Source organism: Poecilia mexicana, unplaced genomic scaffold, assembly GCF_051168715.1.
Source record: "Poecilia mexicana isolate PSO_F unplaced genomic scaffold, ASM5116871v1 scaffold_22, whole genome shotgun sequence".
Lineage (NCBI taxonomy): Eukaryota > Metazoa > Chordata > Actinopteri > Cyprinodontiformes > Poeciliidae > Poecilia > Poecilia mexicana.
Window position 1 is genome coordinate 20391521 of NW_028263391.1, and position 13075 is coordinate 20404595.

Below are 13075 nucleotides of genomic sequence, written 5' to 3' on the forward strand. Positions count from 1 at the left end.
TTATCCCCGTGTGAGTCGGATGAACATAGAGAAACAGGAACTCTTTGTAATAATAGCTTTTAGGAAAAAACACAAGAAAAACAACATGGTCTCCTCAGAAACAACAAAAACATGTCTAAATTAAAAACATGTACTCAGATTTAGCAGCTTCAACAGAATCAAAACAGAAATCCTAAAGAATTTTAAACTGGTTCTGTCGCCTGCTTCTGCAGAACAGCTGACTGACTGCAGTTTTCATGAGGGCGAGGCCTTAAAGTGAAAACAGGAGGCGCAGCGACTCGATGACTGATGTTGTCATCAGCTGCAGGAGCAGATCTCCATGCTGGTTATTCACCGCCTGCAGCAGCAGCTCATCATGGGAAGGAAGCTTAAGCTCTGCAGGAGCAGCAATGCAATTAATGAGTCTGACTCCAGTTCGGACAACACCCACAGCAGGGAGCGGCTCATAAAACTGCATGCATTCATGCAACCTGCTGTCAGATTGTTTCTACGGCTGCTTTAAGAATACAGATTTAAACATAGATGAGATCCTCAGTTAAAGCAGATCAAACTGCATCTCTGCTCCCTTTGAAGGTGACCTATTGTGCTTCTTTGAACAAGTTACAACAAGTTTGCAGGCACTATTTTTACACAAAATCATGAAATTTTAGTCTGCTCAGTTCTGCCTATTTTGTTCTCCTTTCAAAATGAGCTTATTTAGGGTCTGTATCTTCAAATGCAAATGAGCTGCTGCAGGCCACGCTCCTAAAAACTCGCCGTTTGCACTTGCATGTGAAAATGGCTGCAAACATGTTGGCAATTATACAACCATACATCTTTAAAAAGCTTTAGTGGGGCCTCCTGCACAACCAACAAGAGTGCAGCAAGTGGTTTCTGGATGGTAAGTCATCATCAAAACACTTGTCTTTGCCAGCAGCCATTGTAAAGCGGTATAACCAGCTGACCAAACTTGCTGGAGCTCATCGTAGGTTCTGGAACATGAACAGCTTCATGTTCCAGAACCAGCAGGAACATGAAGCTCTTCCATGTCTCGGGTTTAATTCCCTGCCCAGTGAAAGCATCAAGGTGTAACCTTCAGGTTGTGAGTCAGAGGTCTGCATTCTTCTTCTTGGTTGTTTTCCAGTAAAAACGTCATTAATTCTCCTGCAGTTTGTTGAGGCAGGAAAACAAAAATCCCAGGAATACTCTGTGTGGCTGTAGTGCCTGTCGACTGCGACTGAACAATCTGGAGGCTTTTGAAATAGCTCATTTTCCAGACACCAAAAACATTAACTTATTTGTTATAAGTTAATAACAAATATAAGTTCAAAAATGTGATTTTTTTTAATAACTGGTCTTCTTTTATGAACAGATAAAGCTGACTAGAGAGCAGCTGCAGCCCACCTGAGAGCAGATTACCAATCTGAGAACAGGCAGAACTGGTGCTAGAGCAGGTATTACTGACCTGAGAGCTCGGCATGCTAAGTGAGGGCAGTGCCTGCTGATTTGTGACATTACATTCCAAAGGTTTTTGAAATGGCTGATCTTCCAGTCACCACAAAACATCAACTGATTTTTTAACAGCACCTAGGCTGTTTTGGAAGCAGTTGAGAACCAAATGGCAGGACAAAAACGTGCAAAATGTGCACAGCAGGTTGGGGATTTTATAAAAATCCTGCCACATATCCGACTAAATCCTACATTCAGACAACTTAACCCCATCAAAGAAAACCCGACACACCTCGGTTTCCCTGAGTCGGGCCTCCAGGGCATCTCGCGGTCCCGCCGTGTTGTCGTTAGCCTTCAGCTGTTCCTCGATGCCCTTCATCCAAGCATCGGCCTCCTGCAGGCGGGCGGTGAACTCCTGCTGCTCCTGCTGGGTCATGGCCGGACCAGAGCCTGCAGAAAGAGGAATAAATGAGAACCAGCAGGCGCATGAAGCTGTTCCGTGTCTCGGGTTTAATTCCCTGCCCAGTGAAAGCATCAAGGTGTAACCTTCAGGTTGTGAGTCAGAGGTCTGCATTCTTCTTCTTCTTGGTTGTTTTCCAGTAAAAACTTCATTAATTCTCCTGCAGTTTGTTGAGGCAGGAAAACAAAAATCCCAGGAATACTCTGTGTGGCTGTCAGGTCTGTGGAGGAACTCGTTGTTCCCTCAGGAGCTGCAGCTGGAACGTTAAAAGTTAAGCTGCAGCAAAACACGAAGCTGGGAGGAGCCAATGAAACGACTTCTCCTTTGAGAGGCAGCAGAGTGAGAGCGGTTTTCCTGAATGACTCACTTCAACCACAGCAGCATTCCTCATGGTTCTTCCACACCACGACTGCAGAAATTCTGAGTAATAAACTTAAATTTGGTTCAGATGGTTTATCCGTTTCACTTCAGCTTTAACTTTATGTTCTGTAGCTCTAAAAAAAAACAACCAGAACTCTCAGTTTGGATCTTTCTGAACTCGACTGCATTTTTTTTATTGGTGTTGCCTCACAGTTAAACATCACAGGATAGAAATGTGTTTTAAACTAACAAAAACAATCTGAAAATTTCCTCTCAACGTCTGTTTTAGTTTTCAGACATTTCTAAATCATGAAAAATACATGTAAATCCATCAAATGCACATTGACAGACATTTGTCCTTCCAGAGCCACCGTACTTCAAAATTCAAATCTGTCAAACACTTTAATTCAAACAATGAAAGAAAATGTTTTAATCTTCACCTTAATTAAAAAGCTTTAAAACCTAAATATGAGCACAAGTTTCCTCCTGCACAAATAAAACGTTATGTATATCATATATTCTAAGAAATCTTGCCTGCAATCCCAGAATTCCGACTTTAATCTCTGAAAATCAACTTCAATCTCAAAATATCAACTTTAATCTCAGAAATCTTGCCTTTATTCTCAGAATTTCTACTTTAACCTGACAATTTTGATTTTAATCTGATATATTGCATTTAATCTCAAAGTTCAAACTTTAATCTCTGAATATCCATTTTTACCTGATAATTTGCATTTTAATCTCTGATATCTTGCCACTGATCTCATAGTTCAAATATATATCTTATATCAACTTTAATCTCAAAATTCTGGCTTTAATCTCAGAGTATCGACTTTAATTTTACAATTCTGACTTTTATTTTAGAATTCAGAAGTTAATCTGCTGAACTATGACCTCTCAAAATTCTGAAATGTGAGATTAACATTAGAAAAAAAAAAATCCCCAGTTATCCTAACCCTTATTTGTATATAACTGATAATGACTCACTTAAAAAATTAATCTGTTTTAATAATCTGGTGTCCAGTTGGATCAGGCAGATGCATCCGGTTCTGTTACCAAAGGTCCGAACTGACTCACAGCAGCTGTCAGAAGATCAGGGAAACAGGAAACTCTACAGGAAGCGGATCAGAGCCATCCTGACCTTCATCGGTCTGCAGCCAGAACCGGAAGCCCAACAAGAAACCATAGTTTGGTGGCGACCCATTAGAGTGACGCAGCTCTGTGACGTCAGGTGTGTTTTGACGTTAATCCAGTTGAGCCTGACGGACGGGTGAGCTCTGATCTCAGCTGATCAGGTATAACGGAGACTCTGACAGGAAACAGAGCGACCCGGAACACACCGAACAGCTGCTGCTGCGGCAGCCCGAACTCTGTCTGTGTTCGGTCAGCAAACAATAAGCAAACAGAGAGACAACAGGTCCAAACAAAACACAAGCACTCACAGCTTCCGGCTCCGAGCTGTTCTCTGTCCGGTGGCTGCAGAGAGTTATCAAAACAGTCCGGGTCGGCGAGGACGGGAAACTTCCTGCTGACAGGAAGTGGAGCTCTGCGCTGCGTTCACTGACCGCTCGGAAATTAGGGATATTACAGCATTTTTCACCGCAGAATAAAAGATGGTTGAAAAGCGTATTGTTTAAAAGTCTGAAACAAAATGTAGAAACGTAGATTTATATTGCTGTTCCAATAATAAAAGAATAAAATAAGTAAAATTCACATATTGACAGAGGAATCCGAGGATTTCAAATGCATCATGATGTGAAACAAAACAATGATTTTGATTGTTTTATTACTCAAAGATTAATCAGCTATATGTTTATATCCAGTACATCAAGTTTTTGATAGTTACAAAAATCAATCAACGAGGAATTTAAATTTTTATTTAATCATTTATGTATCTCCCTCTCCCGTTGTGTTTACTTTTTTATGTTTACAGTTTCTATTATATTGCATTAGGTCTCCACCTTACTGGGGAAAACATGCAATATTTTTTCACATAAGTGAAATTGCTGTAAAATGAGCAAATAATTAAAAAGTGTTATGTGTAATTAAAAAAATCATTCTAAACAAAAAGATTTAATTAAAAATATTTTTCTGGTTAATGTCTGCTGTTTGGTCACTGAAATAATTTAGATTAGTTTCTGAATTACTACCATTTTACCACCAGTAAATTATTTTTGGGCTGCACTAGCCAACTGTTGTCAACCAGAATCTAAAAGCATGATCCTTCAATAATTAACCAGCAATGATTGCAGTCCATGCAGTTGTGCAATTTGTTATGCAGATAGTTTGAAGTGATCAGGCTCATTTGATTAGATAAGATTAGAAATACCTTTTGAACGTAACAACCTTAAACCAGGTGTAAAACATTTTCCTTTAATCTCATATTTCTCTGTTAAAAATGACTTTTAATGGTGTGACAGTTTTCATTAATGTGGAAAACCATCACAATTAAGAGAATAAAGTATCTACATAATGTGGTTTAATGAGTGATATGAGATACTTTAACAAAATAACTTTTCAGTAAAATATCCAGTTAGCCAGCTAGCTAATTAATGGGGTGAAAAAACAAAGTGCTGTGCTGCAAATGGCCTGAAAACATTTATCAGATTTGGTTCCAGTAACTAAGATATTGTAAATTAACAGAGGAAAATGTGAAACTTTTTGCCAAGTTTTGTGTCCGATTTTGTCTTGCATAAAGCAAACAACATTTCAGAAAACAACTGTACTTTTCCTTGAGGAAAATGTCCATCAGTTCTTGGATTATACAGCACAACTATCGTATTTTGTCCATCCTAATAACTCAACATCTAGGATTGTCTTCAGCTATTTTTGCAAAACAGCTTTTTGTATTTCTTAAGTTTTTTTTTCTTGTATTAAAATTACTTTGCAGATTAGACCTGATTCACCTTACAGGTCTGATGTCTGACAGAGTTTGATGAAATGACTTTATCTGGTTTCTCTGTGGAAACAGATTCAGACTAAGATGTTAGAGGAAGAGTGAGAGCAGAGAAGTCGGTTCAAATCCGTCCGAATCAGAGGCAGAGTCAGTTTATTACAGTTATATTTAATACATCTTAACCAACACAGAAACATTCTTTATGTCAGATTTAACCAGCAGAAACATTTCACCAACAAACTCAAACACACAGCTGAGCATCAAACCAAAACTCTTCATCACCTGGAGATCTAAGTGTCTGTAACAGGATTGGATCTCAGGAAACAGTTTCCTCTGACACATCGACATCTCAGCGATTCAAAAACATTTCATCATCTGTGGTGACGATAAACGATAAACATTCATGTTTTAAAGCTCCCCAATTGATCGACTGCGATGTTTGGTGGAAAAGCACCAAGACACTCCTGCCAGCTGACAGATGTGAAGCTGCAGACAGATGTGCAGCCTCTGCAGACAGGTGTGACATTGTAGTCAGAGACACCAGATGTGCAGACTCTGCATCCCGATGTCCAGATGTGCAGCTAGATGTAGAGCTGCGGAAAAGTGTGCGTCCACTGCAGAGAGGCGTGGCGTGGAGAGACGTAGCCAGATGTGTGGTCAAAGTAAAATCTGACACTGCTACAACCTTTACAGACAGATGTTGATTGATGTGAAGCTGCAGAAACAGGTACAGAGTCAGACAGATGCATACAGATGTGTCATCTGCTCTCTGCAGTTCATCCAACGTTGTTTTTTCTTCTCATAAAGAAGCAGTTTGTACTCTTTAAATGAGCCGCCATCAGTCATTCTTGATCAAATATAAGTTTTAAAAACACTCACTTTGTTTCAACAGTTCTGTAATCTACGCAAATACAAACTTTATTTTATAATACACTGAGGTTTAGTGGAATAAATTAGTCCAGTAAATAAACACAGTAAGTGTTTGACCAGATCTGACAGACGTCTCAGCCGTCAGATCTGTGATCTGATCTGTGTTCAGGCTCCATGGAGGCTCAAACGACGATCGACTCGCCTTATAAAACACAGAATTAAGATCTTACAGGAGCAGCAAAAGTCATAATTGCTTCAAATCTTTGCAATCTGTGAAATCATTTACCCAGAAATCAATTAAATTTATGACTATTTATGTCTCCTCAGCTCTGAAAGCCTCCCATTCTTTAATGACGTGTGAAAAACTCTTCAGGGTTATGATTTCAGCTGTGTTTGTTTTTCTGTTAAATATCTTCTGTAATAAACACCATCGTCTGTGGAGGACTAATGAAATAAAACATCCCCATCCTCTCCGTCAGTAATAACTCACGTTACCGTGACAACCTCCGCCAGGTGCTCCGTACCTGCTGCCGTCTTTCACATCTGAGACTTTAAAATTTCCTGAGGTTGAGCTCAACATGTTCATGCAACTCAAAAGTTGAATTCTACAAAAGCCAATAAACCAAATCTGAGCGTTTTTACATTCAGCTGGATGAAAACTTGGAATTTGAACAAAACCAGTTAATTTTCAAACCTGAGATGTTGTTCTTTTTTCCTGTAAATTTTCTCTTCAGTTGCAGATTTTCGTTGTCCTGAACCCAAACATTCATAACTGATAACGTCCGACACAGTTTGTGTGTTCCCTTCCTTTTACTGTACAATATTTATGAACATTCAAGCTGCTGTTGGAAAGAAATTAAACCCAGAAGCAGAACTCTGGAGATTTTTCAGTACCTCAGGTTCTGCTGTTCTCCCTGTTCTCCCTATGTAAGATCCCAACATTAACTCTTCATCTCCTTCAGGTTCATCACTGATCCCCGGCTGTCAATCAGCAGTAAACCGACCAGTAGATGAGGTTGAAGAAGATGTACGATCCGGGGAAAATCATCCGGGAGTATTTATCGATGGCGTGCGTATTCTGGATGATGTTGAGGGCGCGCAGGCTCTTCCTCTTCTTGATGCCGGCGGACTCGGTGCTCATGGACAGGTGCACCACCATGTGCTCTGACTTCTCCGGGACTTTCTGCTTCTCCTCGGGTTCGTCCTCGGGAACCATCGGCTCCTCGGTGTAGCCGGCCAGGCTGTTGGTGTCCGCCTCGCTGTAGGTGCCGTCCAGCATGGTCATGGTTCGTGTTTGGGAGATGCTGCAGGTGCAGGGCAGGGACTGGGAGGGGAAACAATCACAAATCATGAAGACGACTGTCAACAAAATCTACCAAACATGGACACACATTAAAACTGCAGAATTTTGATTTATTGTTGTCAGACAGTTTTCAGTTATTGATGGCAAAAAAAAAAAAACAGTAGGACCGGAATTGTTATTTTTGTTATTTTAACCACTGTTTGTGTCACAAGAAAATAAAAAAATGTCAGTAAATTCAACAATATACAGTTACTTTGTGCAGCCTAGTGACATAAATCAAAGTTTTTTAGTGTAAATGGGAATGTTTTTCAAGAACAATATTTGTTGTTGTAGCAATATAAATGCTTTGCCATGCAGTAGCAGCCATATAGTTGCCTATTTTAATCTTTATTATTATCACAAAAGTAGCATAAAATATTGCAATAAAATTCTAAGTCCATACAGAGCAAGTACAAACCCATCTGTTCAGAAATGCTTTAGAATAATAATAAATAAAACAATGATATTTGACGTTTATGATGTTTATGATAATGTTTGTTCAGTTGTTTACTATATGGTGTTTTCTTTATAACTTTGTAATTTTCTGTTTCTATTATGTAAAGCACCTTGAATCGTCGTCCTGCTGAAATGCGCTATACAAATAAACTTGACTGATTGCTAAACTTTACCCGAATCTTGAATGTAGGTAAATTGACCTTGAAGAAGAAAGAACTGATTAGGAATAAAATATTACTGCAAAAACACAACATTTCATAAAGTACTTTTAATCTAGTTTCTAGTGCAAATATCTTAAAACATTTGAAATAAGATAAAACTTACTTACTACTAACCTTTCAACGAGATTTAGGAGATTATTTTAAACCCTTTAATACCTACATTTCAATTCTCAGGTAGGATATTTTTGCTTTTTTTTTAATTGTACAAAGTTCTCTAAATGTCCTGTGAGTAAATATTTTCCCCCACTTCTCCATAACAACTGGAATTTTCAATATCTAGTAAGTGCCATCTATTAAAAGAGCGCCTCTCAGGTTACAGGTGTAACTCACCTGAGAGCGCGCCCTCTCCCTCATCTTGCGCTCGCGGCGGTCCTGGACGGTGGACAGGTAGTTCACAGCCGCGTACTCCAACACAGAGAGGAACACGAAGACGAAGCTGACCCACAGGTAGATGTCCACGGCTTTAATGTAGGACACGCGCGGCATGGAGGCGTTGACCCCGGTGATGATGGTGGACATGGTCAGCACCGTGGTGATACCTGCACACACACACGCACACACACACACACACACGCAAGCACACACACACACGCGTGCACACACACACACACACCTGCTCAGTCTGACCACCAAACCACAGCTGCGTCTTCCAAAACATGACAAAATTCCCCAAGAAACTTTTCAAACAGTCGGCGTCTCGGTTCTGTCAGGTGTTTTTACCTAACGAGACTCGGGCCGGCACAGCCCGTCTGTCGATCCAGAACGAGACCCAGGACAGCATCACCATCAGCGTGGCGGGGAAATATGTCTGGAGGAGGAAGAAGAAGATGTGGCGCCGCAGCGTGAAGTTGATGTAGAGCCGGTTGTACCAGCCTGCAGACACACAGCGAGGGGTCACAGGTCAGACCGGACCGTTTGTTCCCTGTTTTCACACCTGTGTTAACAACACACCGAGTTTGTTTTCAAAGATGTCAGAAGCTTTACTTTAAGAAGAAGAAGTTTTATCATCAGCGTGACACAAAATGATCAAATATTCATCACAACCTCTCAGAACCTGTCTGCAATGATGTTCGTCTCCGACTGAAGAACTTTCTGTGTTTGTCAGATGAACGCCGCTGTCTCGGTTTATGTTGTTCAGATGTGATTTGAGACGTGTTTCATTTCCTGTTGCAATAGTACCTGAATCAGACCATCAGACGGTCCATCAGACGGTCAATTAAAGGGTGACCTATTATGCTTCCTTGAACAGGACTGTCCACAACCTGTTCACTACATTTATTGCAAGAAAAACATTAATAGTTATTGAAATTTTAGCCTGCTCAGTTCTGCCTATTTTGAGGGTCTTCTGTCTCTTTAAACCCAAATAAGCTGCTGCTGGCCACGCCCTCCAAACTCAACATTTACACTCCCATAAAAAGGCTGCAAACAGATGCACAATTATACATCCTTACATCTTTGAAAAGTAGAAGTGGAGCCTCCTGCACAACCAACAAGAATTCAGAAAGTGGTTTCTGGGATGGCAAGTCAATAAAAAAACTAGTTGTCTTTTCCAGCAGCCATTGTTCCGCAGTAAAAGCAGTAGACCAAACATGCTGGAGCTCAACTTTGTTGAATGTGACTAAACATTTATATATCATTTTTCAGACACCAAAAAACACTAACTTACTGCCAAAAAAAAGATCTGGGTGTAGAAGTAGCTCAGACCAACAAGGAAGGTGCAAAAAGTGAATTTAATCGAGATTTTATCCGCTTTGTTCTTAAACCGCAGTTTTTTTATTCTGCAGGTTGGGTAGAGGAATGTTTTCTCCTGGGAATAAAACATGATTATTCAACTGCAACAAACATTTTCATTCATATTCCTCTTATCTGCTTTACAGTCTGAACTGCAGATCCTGCTCTGTTGTGGGTTTCTGTCAGACTGGAATGAAAAAAAAGCAGACAGGTGAAGCTAAAACAACAACTTTAATAAATAAAAAGGCTGTTGGGCAGAAAACCAAACAGAAATTTTAAACTAAGACTCGGGAGTAAGGTGTAATGCTGCAAACAGCATGATCCAACAGGGGGAAAAACAAAAATTAACAAAACAACAGCGCTCAGGTCCAACAGGAAGGAAAACCAGAACAGAAAAGGCAACATTTCTGCTAAGAAATATTCTCTGAACTAGATTTTTATAGTTCAGCCCCTTTCACAGCAGGCAGTAAAAAATTATTACCTCAGGCTGTTCTAGTTTCAGGATTAAACATGTAGGCAGAATGTGATAAAAGTCATTTTCATCTGATTCCTCAAAGGACTGGGTTGCCGTGGCGATAATTAGATCCGTACCCGTGCTGCTGTAGAAGGCCAAACGGGACGTGGTGTGAAACTTCTGGATGAGGAACTGGGACAGCGAGATCCTGTCGTCGGTGCTCAGAGACTCATCGCCGCTCTTCCAGTACAGCATCAGGTCCTCGTCCGTGTACGCGTCTGGAAAACGTCACAAAAAAAAAAACAATTATTATTGCATCAGGCAGCGTTAATCTGCAGGAGTAAAACAATGGAGCAATGATTTATGACTTTTTATTCCAGAAACATGGTGAGTTTTCTTTGCAAAAAAGAGCTGCTACATGTTTTTTGGATAAACTGTGTATTCACTGCAAAAACACAAAATTTTACCAAGTATGTTTGGTCGAGTTTCTAGTACTAATATCTTATTGCTCTTGAAATAAGACAAACCAACTCAAAAGTAACTTTTCAGCAAGATACAGGAGCTTGTTTTAAGTAAATAATTGATGAAAAAGTACTTTTTCTATTGCCAGATAAATTAACTTATAACATCATAAAAAAATCTTGCTACAAGTTAAATAATTAGCCAGTGGAACTAGAATTTTTTTATCAATAATTTACGTAAAATAAGCCTCTATATCTTGCTGAAAAGTTACTTGTAAGATAGTTTTGTTATTTCAAAACTATTAAGATATTTTAACTAGAAACTAGACTGAAATACTAGGTAAGATTTTGTGTTTTTGCAGTGGCTTTACTCCTGAAATGTCATCTCCACTTTGGTTTCGGGATGATTTTGCTCCGTGGTTCTGGCCTGAACCCACTGAGACGTCGTTTTACGTCAGATTCACAAAGCAAACATGTCAGATCATGTCAACAAATTATGAATAATTCACACTTGCTTTGCATCACACTTCAGTTTTCTTCCATTAAAGACATGAGCAGGATTTTCCGTCACAAACACGGCTGATAAAGTCTCGTTATAACTCTCAAAGAAATCTGAAGCTCAGTTCAGTTTTTAGACTTTATTGTCCATGAAGGATAATTTGCTGAGCAGGTAAAACACAAAATAAAAAACAGAAAACAACCTCATTAATTAAAAAATCTTTCATAACAAAAAGAAGTGGAGTCATTAGAGTCCTAACACAGTGAAATTTAAAAAGTCAAGATAAAAAGCATCAGATTCTGCTTTTCTACATAATTTATACAGCATGCTGGTCAGGGCTACCCATGTCTATTCCTCGAGAGCTACTATTCTGCAAGTTTTATATGCTTTGCTTCTCCAACATGCCTTGATCAAATGAATATTTATTGGAAAAAAAATGTTTCTTGGTTTCTCTCGTGGACAAAATAATGTCTGGTGCTCGCTCTTCCCCTGCAGGGAGCTTTAGGTCTTCTCTCACCATCACTGTTTCTAAGACTGGCTGGACTACAAAGCAGCCATATTATTTTTATAATTAACTTGATTTCAGTGCTGGAAGTGAAGCAGAGTCTGCTTGACTGCTCTACGGCCAAAACATTTGAATTGTGAATTTATAAAAAGGCCCCATGAAAGACCCTAACAGGCAGTTCAAGCATGAATTTTCGTCTGTTTGTCTGTGAAATATTGTCAAAGACCAAAATCATTTGCATCAAATAGATTGAAGATAAAAATATTTGCTGAAAGTTGGTGGTTAAACGCGGTTGCAGAGCAGGCTTTGCACAAAACAGGTTAGAGATCAGAAGGTGAGTTCATCCGCTGTTTTTCAAACCTTTTTTTTCTAGTCTTAATCATTTTCTAAATTGTGTTGATTTGTGGGTAAGATGGACGCACTTCCAGCTAATATTAACTTTATTTTCTTTCAAGTTACTACATTATATTTGGATACACTATGAATAATGCTTATTTGAAGTGATTTTTATCTCCAGATGACTCAGTTAAGGGTCTGCATCACCTTTGCAATCAGCAGCAGAACGTTTGGTTTTAGAATTGTTGCTCTGAATCATATTCCTCTGGTCTGATGTTTGTCAGCCCAGAATCCTCTGGTTAATAAAATATATAAAAAAAAATAATGTTTTAGTGTTTTATTATGTTATTTCCTTATGGTTACATCAACACACCTGCTGTGTTTGTGGCTGAAATGTGACCTGATGCAAAAATAGATGCAAACTGCTTCCTTCTACTAGTGTTTGAGTTTGCATGCATTTAATGCAACCCGTGTTCCTGAATCCAGTGTAGAAATTAAGCAGATGGGAAAGCAACTGATAAAATAGAGGATATTGTACTGCTCTGGATATTTTCCATTCCTCAGGTTTTGATTAAAACGGATCCTTATGCATCTTCTCATGCTTTTATCAGTTGCCTCTTGCAGATCTGGTTAAACAGGGAGAAACTGAGCGAGTGTTTTAGGACTGAAAACCGCAAAAACCCAGAGATTAAAGGAGCTAATGAAGCTGGTTGTGAATCATCTGCCCCCTGCTGAGCCTGATGTAACTTCAGCCGTCCGATCTTGAATGTCTCTGATGGTTCAAACTGTGCCTACCATGACGTGGAGACATGAGAGGAGCTCCGTGTGGTCAGATCCTCACAGTTCAGACTCTTAGAGACCCACTGAGATGTTAGGAAGAGCTTCAGTCTTGAGCGGCGCAGCCTGCAGGCCTGTGCATGCTGCATGCTGCAGGTCCAGCAGAGGGGAGCTGATGGGTCTCCAGCAGCTCACCACAGCGACAGTGATGTTCTCTGAAGCTTGTTTGTTAGTAATAAACATGCTCCTGCAGCCATCTTCTTCTTCTCTGCTCTGGAA

At 39.7% G+C, this 13075-nt stretch overlaps 2 protein-coding genes across 3 annotated transcripts in view; both read right to left on the reverse strand.

The window, feature by feature from the left end:
- syne3 (spectrin repeat containing, nuclear envelope family member 3) overlaps positions 1 to 3833 on the reverse strand; it is a 22140-nt gene extending 18307 nt beyond the window's left edge. Inside the window, exons 1-2 of one of the 2 annotated variants that reach the window (XM_014993445.2) lie at positions 3691 to 3833; positions 1721 to 1878 (exon numbers count right to left, since the gene is read on the reverse strand). In XM_014993445.2, the coding sequence (XP_014848931.2) occupies positions 1721 to 1864 (144 nt within the window). In that variant the 5' untranslated portion in view covers positions 1865 to 1878; positions 3691 to 3833. Of the gene's footprint in view, positions 1 to 1720; positions 1879 to 1974; positions 2377 to 3690 lie in introns of those variants that run through there. The other variant, XM_088002390.1, reaches the window with a different exon arrangement.
- Positions 3834 to 5354: 1521 nt separating this feature from the next.
- Positions 5355 to 13075, reverse strand: part of gabrr2a (gamma-aminobutyric acid type A receptor subunit rho2a) — a 39641-nt gene continuing 31920 nt past the window's right edge. Inside the window, exons 6-9 of the mRNA XM_014993452.2 lie at positions 10356 to 10496; positions 8754 to 8906; positions 8364 to 8572; positions 5355 to 7338 (exon numbers count right to left, since the gene is read on the reverse strand). Of these exons, the coding sequence (XP_014848938.2) occupies positions 7003 to 7338; positions 8364 to 8572; positions 8754 to 8906; positions 10356 to 10496 (839 nt within the window). The 3' untranslated portion in view covers positions 5355 to 7002. The remainder of the gene's footprint in view (positions 7339 to 8363; positions 8573 to 8753; positions 8907 to 10355; positions 10497 to 13075) is intronic.